The sequence below is a fragment of the Prionailurus bengalensis genome, chromosome A2, assembly GCF_016509475.1.
Source record: "Prionailurus bengalensis isolate Pbe53 chromosome A2, Fcat_Pben_1.1_paternal_pri, whole genome shotgun sequence".
Lineage (NCBI taxonomy): Eukaryota > Metazoa > Chordata > Mammalia > Carnivora > Felidae > Prionailurus > Prionailurus bengalensis.
Genome location: NC_057348.1, coordinates 121,897,957 through 121,910,918, shown reverse-complemented (window position 1 = coordinate 121,910,918; position 12,962 = coordinate 121,897,957). Strand labels below are relative to the sequence as shown.

Below are 12,962 nucleotides of genomic sequence, written 5' to 3'. Positions count from 1 at the left end.
GTCGTCTTCAAACTTTAGCAAGCACCCTTAGCCCGCATAATTAGCTAAATCTCTCTTTGTAAATCTGTAGATCACGCATTCTTTCTTAGAAAAGAACAGAGCCCTTCTGCATGTCACCAACCTGGCCAACCTCCGAGCACCATAATGTTGTCTTTATAGCTGGCACCATCGAGTGGGCATGTAATCAAGAAATGTAACAGACCACCGCACTCCTTTAACTGATTAACTGCCCTATACCCATTTAAACAAATCCCTGTTGGTGGTGGGGGTGGGGGGAGGTTGCCTCGGAGGCTCAGCTGGTTGAGTGTGTGACCTCGGCTCGGGTCATGATCTCACAGTTCCGTGAGTTTGAGCCTCACATCGGGCTCTCTGCTGTCAGTGCAGAGCCCACCTCAGATCCTCTGTCCCTCTCTCAGCCCCTCCCCACTCATTTTCTCTCTCTCAAAAATGAATAACCATTAAAATTAATTAATTAATTTAAAAAATAAAAAAAATCTCTGGGCCAGGCAGAAACCTCAGAGTTGGCCTTTGGACAAAGCTGCCTTCTCCCCAGTGGCCAGCTTCCTGAACAAAGCCTATATTCCTTTCCAATCAAAATTCATCTCTCGAGCATTGGCTTTTTGAGCAGAGGGTAGCTGAAGTTGGGTTTCAGTAACAGACCACCCTTGCTGTGTCTCCTTCTCCTTCTTGTTCCAGGTCTAACTGAACACCATATCCTGTTGGTCTGACTTCCAAATATTTGTGGAATCCATGCCCTATTCTCCATCCCCCTACCCCCACCTAGTTAAGGGGCAACCTACCTTTCACTGGGACCATAGTCTCCTCCACCCCACACAGCTGTGACAGTGATCTTTCCAAAAGGAAGATCCAGCCTGGTCATACAGCCCACCCCACCTCAAGTCCTTAATATGGCCCCCAGGGCCCGGCCCTCACTTTCCCCTCACTTTTCCCCTGGCAGTTCACCCAGGGAAGGGGCATGAAGTGAGAAGGGGATGGAGGAGGGAGCCCCAGGGAATCCCACATTTACCAGATGGGCAGTAGAGGTACATGTGGTGATGTAATTACTAAGAGGGGACAAAGGTGGAGGAGAGAGTGGCTGCATGGGGCGGGGGGGGGGGGTCTGACAGCAGAATACAGTTTCAGAAAGAGACCCACATCCTGCTGAGGGGTCTATAAATAAGGGCTTTGGAGAGGGCTTCTCTACCAGATAAGAGACAGCCAGTGGGTGACCCACAGTGTCCTACCCCACAGAGCTATTGTGACAACTCATGAATTCATACATGTAAAGCTCTTAGAACTCCAGGCTCACTCAATGCATGTTCACCGTTGTTACTGTCATTAATTTCATTATTTCAATTAGGTGTCCCTGAGAATCATTCCCCTGAGACAGGCCCAGGCAGGGAGAAGCAGCAGAGCCCTGTAAGGTGAGGAGAAATGCCAGTGGCGTGCCACCAACAGGTCACAGAGGATGCCTGGGCAGGCACTAGCCGGGACAGGGGGTCTAGGACTGGCCTCATGTGCTCCCAGCCTCTCTGTTGGGGCCCATGACAGACTTATGGGAGGCGTTTGGACAAGAAGGCACCCAAAGCTTCCAAGTGCAGAAAACCCAGTCTCTCAGAATTCAGATCTGACTATTTTGGAATTCACACCCAGTCACGTTGGCATATAGTCTCCTGCTCCTGGAATGACCAAGCTTGGGAGCTGGAAGCACCATAGAAAACTCTGAAAGGTAACAAACCAAGAAGACAAGGACACTGGGGCCAGAGGGGAGCAGGGTCCCAGGCCTCACTGGGACCACCGATAATATCCAGTGATCGCCGATTCCTGTCCACCCTTCACAGCAGGACATCCAGCCGGCATGTGGCTGCTTATGACATCATGTCCTTGAAAGAGACCCAACAGCACATCTTTGGCTGCCACGGTCCATGCTGATGGTGGAATGGCTGTGGAGTGTGGCTGTGTCTGGCCCGTGCCCTAGAAGCCCCAGCCAACAGATGTTCCCTTAATGTGGAACATTAGGCCCTGGTAGTGCCAGCTGCTACTGCCAGCTGACATTCCCAAGGTCTCAGACCACTCTAATTTCTCTTTTTGTTTTGTGTGTGTGTGTTTATTTATTTATTTTAATAGACAGCGAGCATGTGCAGGAGGGGCGGAGAGAGAGAGAGAATTCCAAGCAGGCTCTGCACTGTCAGTGCGAGGAGCCCAGTGAAGGGCTCAAACTCACGAACCCGAGAGATCATGACCTCAGCCAAAATCGAGAGTTGAATGCCTAACTGACGGAGCCACCCATGCGCCCCTCAAGCCACTTTCAATAGAGGGAGCATAGTCCTGAGGGCTGAAGGGCAGGGAAGGATAGAGGGCTCAGGCAGAGGTGCCAGGAGGGGAGAAGGGGACCCCCAGGTTGGAGGCCAGAGGTGCACAGGCATGGTGGGAAATGCATTCTCAGTCCAGGGCTGCCCTCCCTGGCCCCATTGCCCCGACAAACATCTACCAAGGGGTATCTGCCAAGGTGTGCGACCCTTCCCCGTGGCCTGCCACACTATCAAAGCCCTCCTCGTGCCTCCTTAGGCTCCCAGCATGGTTCCCCTGCAGGGACTAAGGGTCCTAGGAGCAATTCCTACAGCGTCAGGGCAGATGGAAAGACTAGAACTAAAATCCGTAACTTGATTTTAGTGACAGAGCCAGACACGCTCCACAAACTGGGCCCGATCCCAGTACCTGGACTTAGAAGACTGTAATATCATGATATAATAAGAACTATATGTTTGGTCTTCATCCCAGGTCCCAGGCAGAGCTCCTAAGTCCTTGGAATTTCCTCAAGAGGATGAGACTGTCTTTTGTTATTCATAAGCCCCTTTCAACAACTCCTGAGTTTATGCTAATGAGGTGACTCCTGGCTGCTGTGGCTGGTTGCCAGGGGAACCAACCACGTGATTTCAGCTGCGCCCACCAACCTCAGAGGAGGAGGGGCTAATCACCAATGGCCAAGGGTGTAGTCAATCATACCTACAATACAGAACTTCCATAAAAACCCTAAACAATGGGGTTCCAAGAGTTTCTGGGTTGGTGAACACATCCACATACTAGGAAGGTGGTGCACCCCAAACTGCACAGGGACAGAAGCTCCTGTGCCTGGGATCCTTCTGGACTTCGCTCTGTGAACCCCTTCGTCTGGCTGTTCATTTATATCCTTTACAGTAAACTGGTAAACATGTTTCCCTGAGTTCTGTGAGCCATTATCACAAATTATTGAACCTGACAAGGGGGTCATGGGAACCCCCAATTTGTAGTCAAGTCAGACAGAAGATTGTGTAACATGGGGACTCATGATTTGCAAAATTGGTGTGTGAAGTGGCAGGGGTGGGGGGGGGCAGTCTTGAGACTAAGATCCTTAACCAGTACGGTCCATGCTAACTCCAGGTACTTAATATCAGAAGTGAATTAAATTGTAGGGAGACCACCTGGGGCCCACAGAAAACTGGAGAAGGAAAACTCACATATTCAATGTCAGAAATGCTCTGAATAGAGACACAGTTCTCCTTTAGGGGAGAATGTCCCTGACCCCATGGGGACCTCACAGACCTCTGCCCACTGGGGGCAGGAGGAAACTCCAGTGGCCACATCAAGGCTTCCCAGAATGCCCATGCACACTTCTACAGCTCCCCCTCTCAGCCCGTCCCTGAGGGAGGTGGTGTGGGCTCTGATGGGGCCTGCTCTGAATCCCCCCCAGAAACCCTTTCTGGGGAGATGAGGACGATAGGATCTGGGCTCTGGAAAGAGCCTTGAGTTTCTCTAAGTAAGGACAGCAGCTCGTTTTCCTCCCACCCCCACAGAATATATCCAGCTTCTCTATCCCCATCTGTTCGGGATACCGAAACACCTTTTCTCCTTCTCTTCTCCCTCCTCCTTTTACCCTTTTGTTTTTCTTCGCATTCTCTCCTTACCCTCCCTTTTATTCTCTCGTTTATCCAAGAAACTCTGTGTCTGTTATGAGTCAGACGCTGCAGAGCAATACAGGAGTGAATAAAACAGCCCTAGTCGCTGCCTGCACAGAGCTTATAGTCTGGGGGTCATGACAAACATTTTGCATTTTATGCTAAATGCTAAGAAGGCTCAGATGATGAATTACCTTCCTATGCTACTGCAACAAAGCAGACTCGGTGACCTAACTGCCCCAATTTCTTACGGTTCCGGAGGTCAGAAAGTCCAATATAGGCGTCACTGGACTACAAGGGAGATGTCTGCAGGGCTGCGTTTCTTCTGGAGGCTCTAGGGTGAGTCCATCTCCTTGTCTTTTCCAGATTCAAGACATTCTTTGCCCTGTGGCCCCCTTCACCATCTTCAAAGCCAGTAGCAAAGCATCCTCAAATCTCTCCTTCTCTGACCCTCCCACCTCCTTCCTTCCCTTATAAGGACCCTTGTGATTATACTGGATCCACCTGAATAATCCAGGTAACTCCCCCCATCTTAAGATCCCTAACTTAATTACACCTGCCAAGTTCCTTTTGCCATGTAAGGTAATACATTCACAGGCTTCGGGGATCACGACGTGGACATCGTTGGTGGGGGCATTGTTTTGCCTCCCACAGATGCGTTTTAAGACAAGGAGTCACATGGTCTGATTCAGCTGCGTGGGAAGGTAATACATTTCAAGAGCAGCAAATCAAACATGGAGACGTGTCTGTTAGGATATGGCAGAAGTCCAGGGGATGGCGGAGGGACTTGATGTGGAGCCAGGACAGCGGAGATGGAAAGGCATTCTGTGTAGGTGAGCTGGGAGGCAGAACGGATGGGCTTGGTGACAGACAGGCCAGACACGGCTGGCAAGTGCACTCATCCACATTATGCGGCTGAGTTCTCACCAACAGTATGTGGAGGTGACGAACTGCTCTCAAAGGCTCCCCTCACATAGTCCGCGCCCTTTCTCTCCCTCTCCCTTCTCTGTAGCATCCTTGGAGGCCACACGTTGAGGGTGGCAGTGTCCTGAGATGGAAGGAACCCAGATCTCTGAACGACTGTGCAGAGTCAAGCCCCACCTCCCACCTCTGCCAATCACACCGGCCTATGACGTGTGCAAGCAATCGAGACTGGTGTGCTGAGTCTCTGCAACTTTCGGGTTTTTTTTTTCAGTTGGTTGGTTTTTGGTTTTTGTTACTGCAGCAAGAAGTCTAGGCTACCTTGACTAATGCAGTGAAAGAGAAGGAGGTACCAAGGATGCTACGTGGATTTCTGGCTTGAGGGTCTGCGTGGCTAGAGAGGTTCGCCATTCCCCACAGGGGAGAGAACCGAGTGAGAAGCAAACGGTGGAGGGTATTGGGCTGCGGCTCAGGAGTCCCGTTTGGAGCGTGTTCAGTTTGAGGTGGTGCCAAGAGCCAAGTGGAGGTAGATTTCAAATAGGCGGTTAGATAAAAGTCCAGAGTGCAGAGGGCAAGTCGGAACTGGAAGCAGGGAACAGGGAGCGGTTGGCACAGGGGTGCGTGGTAGGGCCACGGACCTGGATGACAGGTCCCGTGAGGCGGTGTGCATTAGAGAAGAAAAGGGAAGACAATAGGGCCTGGCCTCAACAGAAGAAGGCATGCCAGCATTCAGAGGAGGGGCTGGCAAAGAAGACGGAGGAGGGGTGGCCAGAAACTTAGGGAAAACCAGACGTTAGTGACATAGCAGCCAGGAAAGCAGGCTCCAAGGAGGACACGGTCAAGTACATCATACACTGCTTCCCTCCCCTCCTCCCCCCTGCAGAAGAGGTCAAAAATCAGAATGGCTCCTATCCCCTGCGAGAGTTCTTTGCTTTGACGCCCCCAAGCCTCCCGCTTCACCTTTCCTCTGGTTCACCAATTCTACGAAGTCCACCTGTGCCCTCCTGGCTCAGTCTGCCCGCCCCCACCCCCCACCCCAACTCAAAGTCTCTATGGCACCACGTCAGAGGAATTCAGACACCTCAAGTTTCCTGCTCCAGGGGATAGCCCTGTGCACTCTTGGAGAGCTGCTCCCACTAAGACACTGCACAAAGCAGCCAACGAGAGGAAGTGCCTTGCAACAGCAGGAGGGGAAAAGACCACTTGGGCACACTGAACAGAGAGAGAACACAGGGCCATTAGCCTCAACTAGAACAAAATAAGGAGCTAATCGCAGGTTGTCATGGTGATGATTTCGTCCAGTTCCCCACAGTGCTCAAAACCCATGAGACCAGGGGCACCAAAGGGACTCAGACAAAGACGCCGTCCTCCCTTTGAGGATGCTTGGGTATTGTTAGAACAAGCCCCTCATTTTAGCACACAATTCAAGGGTAAAAAATGATTCAATTTACTGCAATTTACTTTACAGCCAATATTTCTGATCCATAAAATGGGGACCAGCTGTGATCTCAGTGCAAGGGGCATCGGGGGTTGGGGACTGAAGATGCAGCCCTCCCCTCTGGAAGTCAGTGGTTCTCGAAGTGGGGACCCCAGACCAGGAACACCATAGAGAACTTGCCAGAAATACCGATGTTCAGGCCCCACCCAGCCCCACTGAGTCAGAAATTCTGGGGCTGGGTCCAGTAATTCTGTGTTTTAACAGCCTTCCAGGAAGTTCTGATGCAGGCTCAAGTGTGAGAACTACAAGACTAAAGAAAAACCAGTTTGGACAGAAACGGAACCCTTTGTCAGACAGGGGCAGTAATTTCCTCCGGGTGAGGGTCCCTGTAGACCCCACTTCTCATGCTGGGGGCCCGTTCAGTCTCAGAGCAGCAGGGAGGTGCAGTCAAGAAGCTGATCTTGCTCCTGGGGTGAGGAGCCTGGGCCCAGCCCTGAAGTGGCCCCCCTTCCTCCGGGCCTCTCCTCTTCTGGTGAGAGCGGAGGTGGGGGCTGGGACGCAACACTTTGCACCCAGGACAGGCCTCAGGGACTGGATCAGAATAGCAACAAGCAGGCTTTCTCATCTTCCCTCCAAGCCTCCTCCCTCCTGCCCCAGCCGTGGCCACCGTAGGCCTCTTCCATCTTTTTCAGAGTAGAGGGGACCCTCAAGGAGGACCACACCCAAAAAGCCCACGGAAATGCAGAGAGGGCCTCCAGGCTGTGGAAGCCCACAGCCCTGCAAAGGGGAGGTGCTGGCTGGACTCACCCTGCACGGGCAGGCCACTTGGGCTGAGCAAGGAGAACAAAGCCACCAACACAGCAGGCTGCGCCTGTGACCTGTGTGGGTCCCGGGGACTCTCAAGAGTGGAGACACCGTTCCCACGCACAGGAGTCCTTTCTCCTTCTCTCTGGGCACAAGAGCACTGCGGCACAAAGGGCACCCCCCGGCTAGAAGGGCAGACCTGGGTCCTGTCCCAGAGCTGGCTCCAGCCTTCTGTGTGACTCAGCCAGTGACTGCCACCTCCAGCCTCGACCTCTCCCTGGGTCACGTGACAGAGCTGGACTCAATGCTGTCTCAAGCCCCATTGAGCTTTCAGGGCTTAGGATGAGGTACAAAACCATTAAATATAGCTCCTCAATAACAGTCTCAATAAACATCTTTAAAACACACCAAGGACGCTGTGAACAAAACCACGTAGTGGTCCGTGGCCTGACCTGTATTTTCCACCCTCTTCAGCTGTCTGCTGAGCTCCGGTACCTTTCCCTGCTACCCCAATCCCACCCCTACATCTCTCTGTCCCTTGGCTTCTACTCCGAAGGCCATTCTGTGCATTACCATGTCCTCTTTGGGGTGTCCCAGGGACAGATAAGGATTTGACCAGAAACAGCTGCCTTCGTGGGAGCTGCCCACAGCCCCAACCACACACGCACAGTAGCATGGAACAACCTCACCCCCAGCAGACCAGTGTCCTCCTTCCAATGCACTCACTTCACTGGATTTACAAGATGATGGGGAAACATACGAAATACATATAAATATATTTCTAAAACAGGTCAGTGCATTACTGTGAGTTCACAACTCACAGTTACTGGAACAAGCCGACAGATCTTCTTTTTCCATTTGCAAGTGCATCGTGCGCTTAGGGACAGAAGGGGCAGGGGAGGGGCAAAGAAGGCGTGCAGCGAGAGGGCTGGCCTCTCTCAGTTCACCCAAGCACGGACTGGCAACCCCATGCCAACTGCCAATTCTCCGTTACATCTGACTCTTGGCGAAGAATGAGCTCCCAGCCTGGCTTGCTTGTGCTCTGGGACCTGTTCCCTCATCATCCAAGACGACGTGGGCACCCCGTGGATGCTATCCTCTGCCCACACCAATGGTTCTCAAACTTGGATATCCTGTAGAATCATCTGAAGGCTTTTAACACATACTTTTAATAACCTCCCTCCCCCGCCCTGCCCCCAAATGCTGATCACATGGGCCCGGGAAGGGCCTGGATATCAGCATCTTTAAGTGCCCCCCGGGGTTTCTAACGCACTGCACACAGCACAGAGACGAACTGCTGCCTGTATTTCACAAGCAGGCTGAATCGGAAGGTCCAGCAGCCTGGCTCGGCTGCACAACAAGGATGCCGCAAGGACCCGAGGCTCAAATGGAACACACTGGGGAAATGAAGGGGCTAGCAAACTCTCCCCTGTCTGCTGACAGCAAGACCGGTGCTCTCCCAGGACTTCGACACTAGAAAGATGCCCAGAGGCCACATGCTCTGAAGCCCCTGAGGAGGGGTTCTTCCAACCTCAGCTTGTAGGGGAAAACCCCTGCTGACCACAGGCCTGCAGTGAACCGGGCTGGACACTCCTGGGTCTCGCCTTCCACGGCACTGGCGCTGGGGCCTGGGCAACCCAGCCAAGCAGGTCACTGGAAGCTGAGGCCTCATGCTATCCTGGCCCCTAGAAACACAAATGCCCTTTAGCCTTTTTGTAGCCGAGTGAAGTACAGGCCTCTGGGGGCACGTTGAAGCCCCTCCTCACCTACCTCTCTCTCCAGCCTCATTGCAACTTCCTCTTGCCAAGTGATATTTCACTGCACAAGGCAGGAGGGTGTGGTTCCGCACCTCTTCTGAGCCACAGAACAATGTAGAGGTTAAGAGCAAGGACTCCAGAACTACCAAAGGCACACGCCGGCCTCTCCTTCCCTGGCTGCGGGACTTACCAGGTAACGGGCTAACAAGCTCACTTCTGTGAGTCTGTGGAGCCTCAGCTGTAAAATGGGAGGGAAAACTCTGCCCAGCCCATGGGTGGCTGAGGTTACGTGAGCTACACCATGCAACGATATGCGCGGGAAGATTCAGAAGCTGCCCCTGGTATTTAAGTGCCAGCTGTTACGGTCCCCATCCACCCTACTCACTGTTCCCTTTCTACCTTTATCGGGTCATCCCCCACCTGGAGGTCTCTCTCCCCTTCCCATGCTTCTCCATCGGCCTTCTGCAGCCTGGATCTGGTTCCCAGCCCCTCCTCTGGTCTTCCAGAAAACCTTTCCCGATTGTTCCAAAATGCACTGCCCTGTTTCCTGCAGAGACTTCCACACTTCCCCAGAACTCAGATCTAGCAGAAGATGGGAGGGACACCCTAGAGGCAGTCCACACTGTAAGATGACAACTCTAAGTAACTATAACATACATCTCTGCCGAGTACTCAGCAAATGTCACATGTCACCCTTAGCACTTTCCACGATTGGCACTAAATGCAATAATCTTATTTGATAGGTATTATTTTCTCCTCCATTTTGCAGACCGAAAAATGAAGGTGTTAAGTGCCCTTCACAAGGTCACTTGGCTGGTGATGGGGGCTAAGGCCTCAGGGTATCCTATCCTTCTTCCGAGGCAGTGTATCCCAGTGGTTGAGGGCACAGAATGCCTGGATACAAGTTTCACTTCTGCATCTTATTGAACTGTCTCTAAGCAAGGTATAAAACCTCCTTGTGCCTCAGTTTTCTCATCTATAAAACAGGGATAATAATAGGCCCTACCTCCTAGGTTGCTGCAGAGGGAGAAGAAAAGCACTAGCACAGTGACCAACACATGGTAAGTCTTTGTAAGTATTGACTATTAACATGATCCATCCCACCCCCACATTTTAATAGAGAATGTTCTAAGCCACAGAGAAAGAAAGGGCCACAGAGGTGGTGGTCCAGCTGGGCCCTCAGCCTCCTTTTCTTTTCCACCTGTTGGCTGCCTTTTGATTTTGCTTAATAAGGTTTCAGCTTATCATGTGAGTTGAAAGAATGAGTGAGTGAATGAGTGGGTGAACGAAATAAACGAGAGTGACTGAGAGTGAACGAGGGAGTGAATGAGTGAGTGAATGAATGAGTGAGTGAATGAATGAGTGAACAAATAAGTGAATGAATGAGTGAGTAAGCAAATAAGTGAGCAAATGAGTAACTGCCTGAATAAGAGAATGGGTGAGTAAATGAATGAGTGAGTGAATGAATGAATGAATGAATAAACAAATGAATGAGCAAGTGAAGGAATGAATGAATGAGTGAGTCAATGAATGAGTGTGTGGGTGGATGAGTGAATTTCTTCCACAGACCTGGGGTCCCTCACCCAAGTCCAGTTTTGAGGGTGATCTGTGGTGGGTCCTGACTCACAGGGCCCCTAGGACTCTCAGCCAGACCCTCTCTGTAGCCCACCCCCAGCCACCCCCCCTCTGTAGCCCACCCCTCCAATTCAGGGTTCCAGATACACGAAGTTACCAATTCCCCTCCCCCTCCTCTTGCTGCTGGGGTCCCCTCAGCCTAGAATGTTCTTGCCACTCATCCATCCCTGGGCTTTCACTTGCCATCACGTGTCTGCTCCTCCCTAAGCCTAGCTTACGGGTTTCAACCTCAGGAATCACCTGAGGAGTCTTTCAAAATCATGACTATAATGAGCTGTGGTTCTGATTTAATTGGTTTGGATTGTGGCTTGGGTACATTTTTCTAAAAGCTCCTGGTGATTCTGATGTGCAGCAAGGCTTGAGAACCAAGAATCTGGTTTAAATACCCCCTTTTCCATAAATCCTTCCCTATCTTCCCCACAGAGGACTCCTTTCCCCCTCTTCTGAGCATCACTGTGTGGGGGACAGCGAGACCCCCTCCCCCCACTCCCCCTGGGGAGGGAGTCCATCACTACATCTGTCTCACTCATGCTTCTTCTTCAAGAATACCCCTGTGGGCAGGCCTTCATGTCCTTTCCTAACCCAGGGCTCCCCAAATTGCTGTACAATTAACCTGCACCCCACCCCACCTCCACCTCTACTCTTCCCTCCTGGATGCTTCTCATTGTTCAACCCCAAGTGTATCTGAGACCTGCCCTGGGCTGGGAAGCAGGGCACCTCAGCCTGATACCCACTCCCACCCCTGTGTGGTCTAAAGAGTCCCTGCCCCCAGGGCTCCCCGCCTCCCATCTCCTGGACTAAAGGCTTGGACCAGATATTCATTTGGTTTCCTGCAACTGTTGTGCCCATCTGGGCCCCCTGCTTCAGCCTCCCTGGATGGCGGGGCCTAGAATCCACTTTCGGCCTTGGTTAGGGCTAAGCCAGAGCCCGGCCCGGAGGGAAAGGCCAGCATGGCCAGGAGCAGCTTCATTACCAGTTAATGTTCACTGACTGTACAGGGAGCTCAGCCCAGAGGGACCGTTACATTTAACTGGGCTGCCGATTAATCAAGTATCTAAACAGATGGTGCTCAGAAGAGCTCCTCATAAATGGGGAGGATCCAGAGGGAAAAGTGGAGCCCTCTAGTCTGGGCAGAGAGCCCAGCCTCCAGCAACTGAGGTGCAAGTGAGGCCGGCAAGACCTCCAGGGATGCCCCCACCCCCAAATCCCCAAGCTCCCACACAGACCCTCTTCCTGGCCCCACTGGGACTCAGGAAGCTGAGGGTCCCTCAGCCCCATGGGCCTCGGTGTCCCATCTGCAATGGGGAGTCGGGAAGGGAGGGTTACACAGACCCCTGGTTCTCAGCCAGGGGTCATGCCACGCCCTCAGGACACTTGGAAAAGGTGCAAGGGATTTTGGGTTGTCACTGGCATCTAACAGAGAGAGCTCTGGCTGCTAAGCGTCCCGCAGCGCACAGCCCCATCCAGCACCAGAAAGCAGTACCCACCCCCCCACACACCCCCGCCCCACCGCAATGCTAACGGCAGCCCCAGGAGAAGGACTGCAGCCAGGAGAGGGGTTCCTCCTGCAGCCTTGTTCTCTGGCTTCTGATGGAGTGAGCAGAGGAAGAGGGAAATGACCCCACACTGCCTGCCCTGAGCTGCCCAGGTGCTCTCTGGCTCGGCCACTGGCAACAGCTGTGTCCCTGCTGCCACCAGGCCCGGGCTGCTTGCTAATGAGCTCTCTAACGGCAGCTTCCCAGCTCAGACACCAGCCCCCATGGGAAAGAAGTGGCCACAGCCAGACACCCAGAACAGCCTCCTCCAGAATGAGACATCCAGGGCAGGCTGTCCCCGAGGAGGGAAACCTGAGGGTCCTGCCCAGAGCAGATCCAGGACTCTTCGCCCTGAAGGGCTTTCAGAAGGACCCAGGTACATGAACCTTCCATTATTCTCTACAAAATGGCCAGAGGCTGGGACGCCAGTTTCCAAAGGTTGGGCTGGATATGCTGGGGACGCCAGGCCTTCCTCACCACCCTACTCACCTGGGAAGGAGTCATTCAAGCCCATCAGGTCATTCACCCTCTGGATCTTCTCCAGGCACATGGCTTGCTCCTTCTTGAAGATGCAGTCAGAGTGCATGCCAGTGACCTGCGAGGGACACATGGGATGGATGGTAGGAGCAAGCCGGGAGGTTCATGTACAAGCCCTTTTACCTAAGCCCCAGGGGCAGTGTGTGAGGGATGGGGAGCAGAAGCAGGAATAGTGCCAAAGAGATTTCCAGGCCAGCAGGGGCCCCGGACTCCACTTTACCACAGATTCCCTGAGGCTCTTCTTCACCAATTCAATGTGTGGCCTTCAGTGGACTCCACCCCACCCTGGGTCTCAGTTTCCATGTGTTATAATAATATTAGCAAACACATATATAACACTATATTATGCACATGCATTATTCTGTCATACGCATGTACACCTCAAGAACACTATAGAGTA

The 12,962-nt window shown here is 52.6% G+C and overlaps 1 protein-coding gene across 4 annotated transcripts in view; it reads right to left on the bottom strand.

Annotated features, from left to right (window-relative positions):
* ADCYAP1R1 (ADCYAP receptor type I) overlaps positions 1-12,962 on the bottom strand; it is a 59,250-nt gene that overhangs the window by 33,384 nt on the left and 12,904 nt on the right. For all 4 annotated transcript variants that reach the window (XM_043589200.1, XM_043589201.1, XM_043589202.1 and 1 more), the window contains exon 3: positions 12,515-12,620. In XM_043589200.1, coding sequence (XP_043445135.1) covers positions 12,515-12,620 — 106 coding nt within the window. The remainder of the gene's footprint in view (positions 1-12,514; positions 12,621-12,962) is intronic.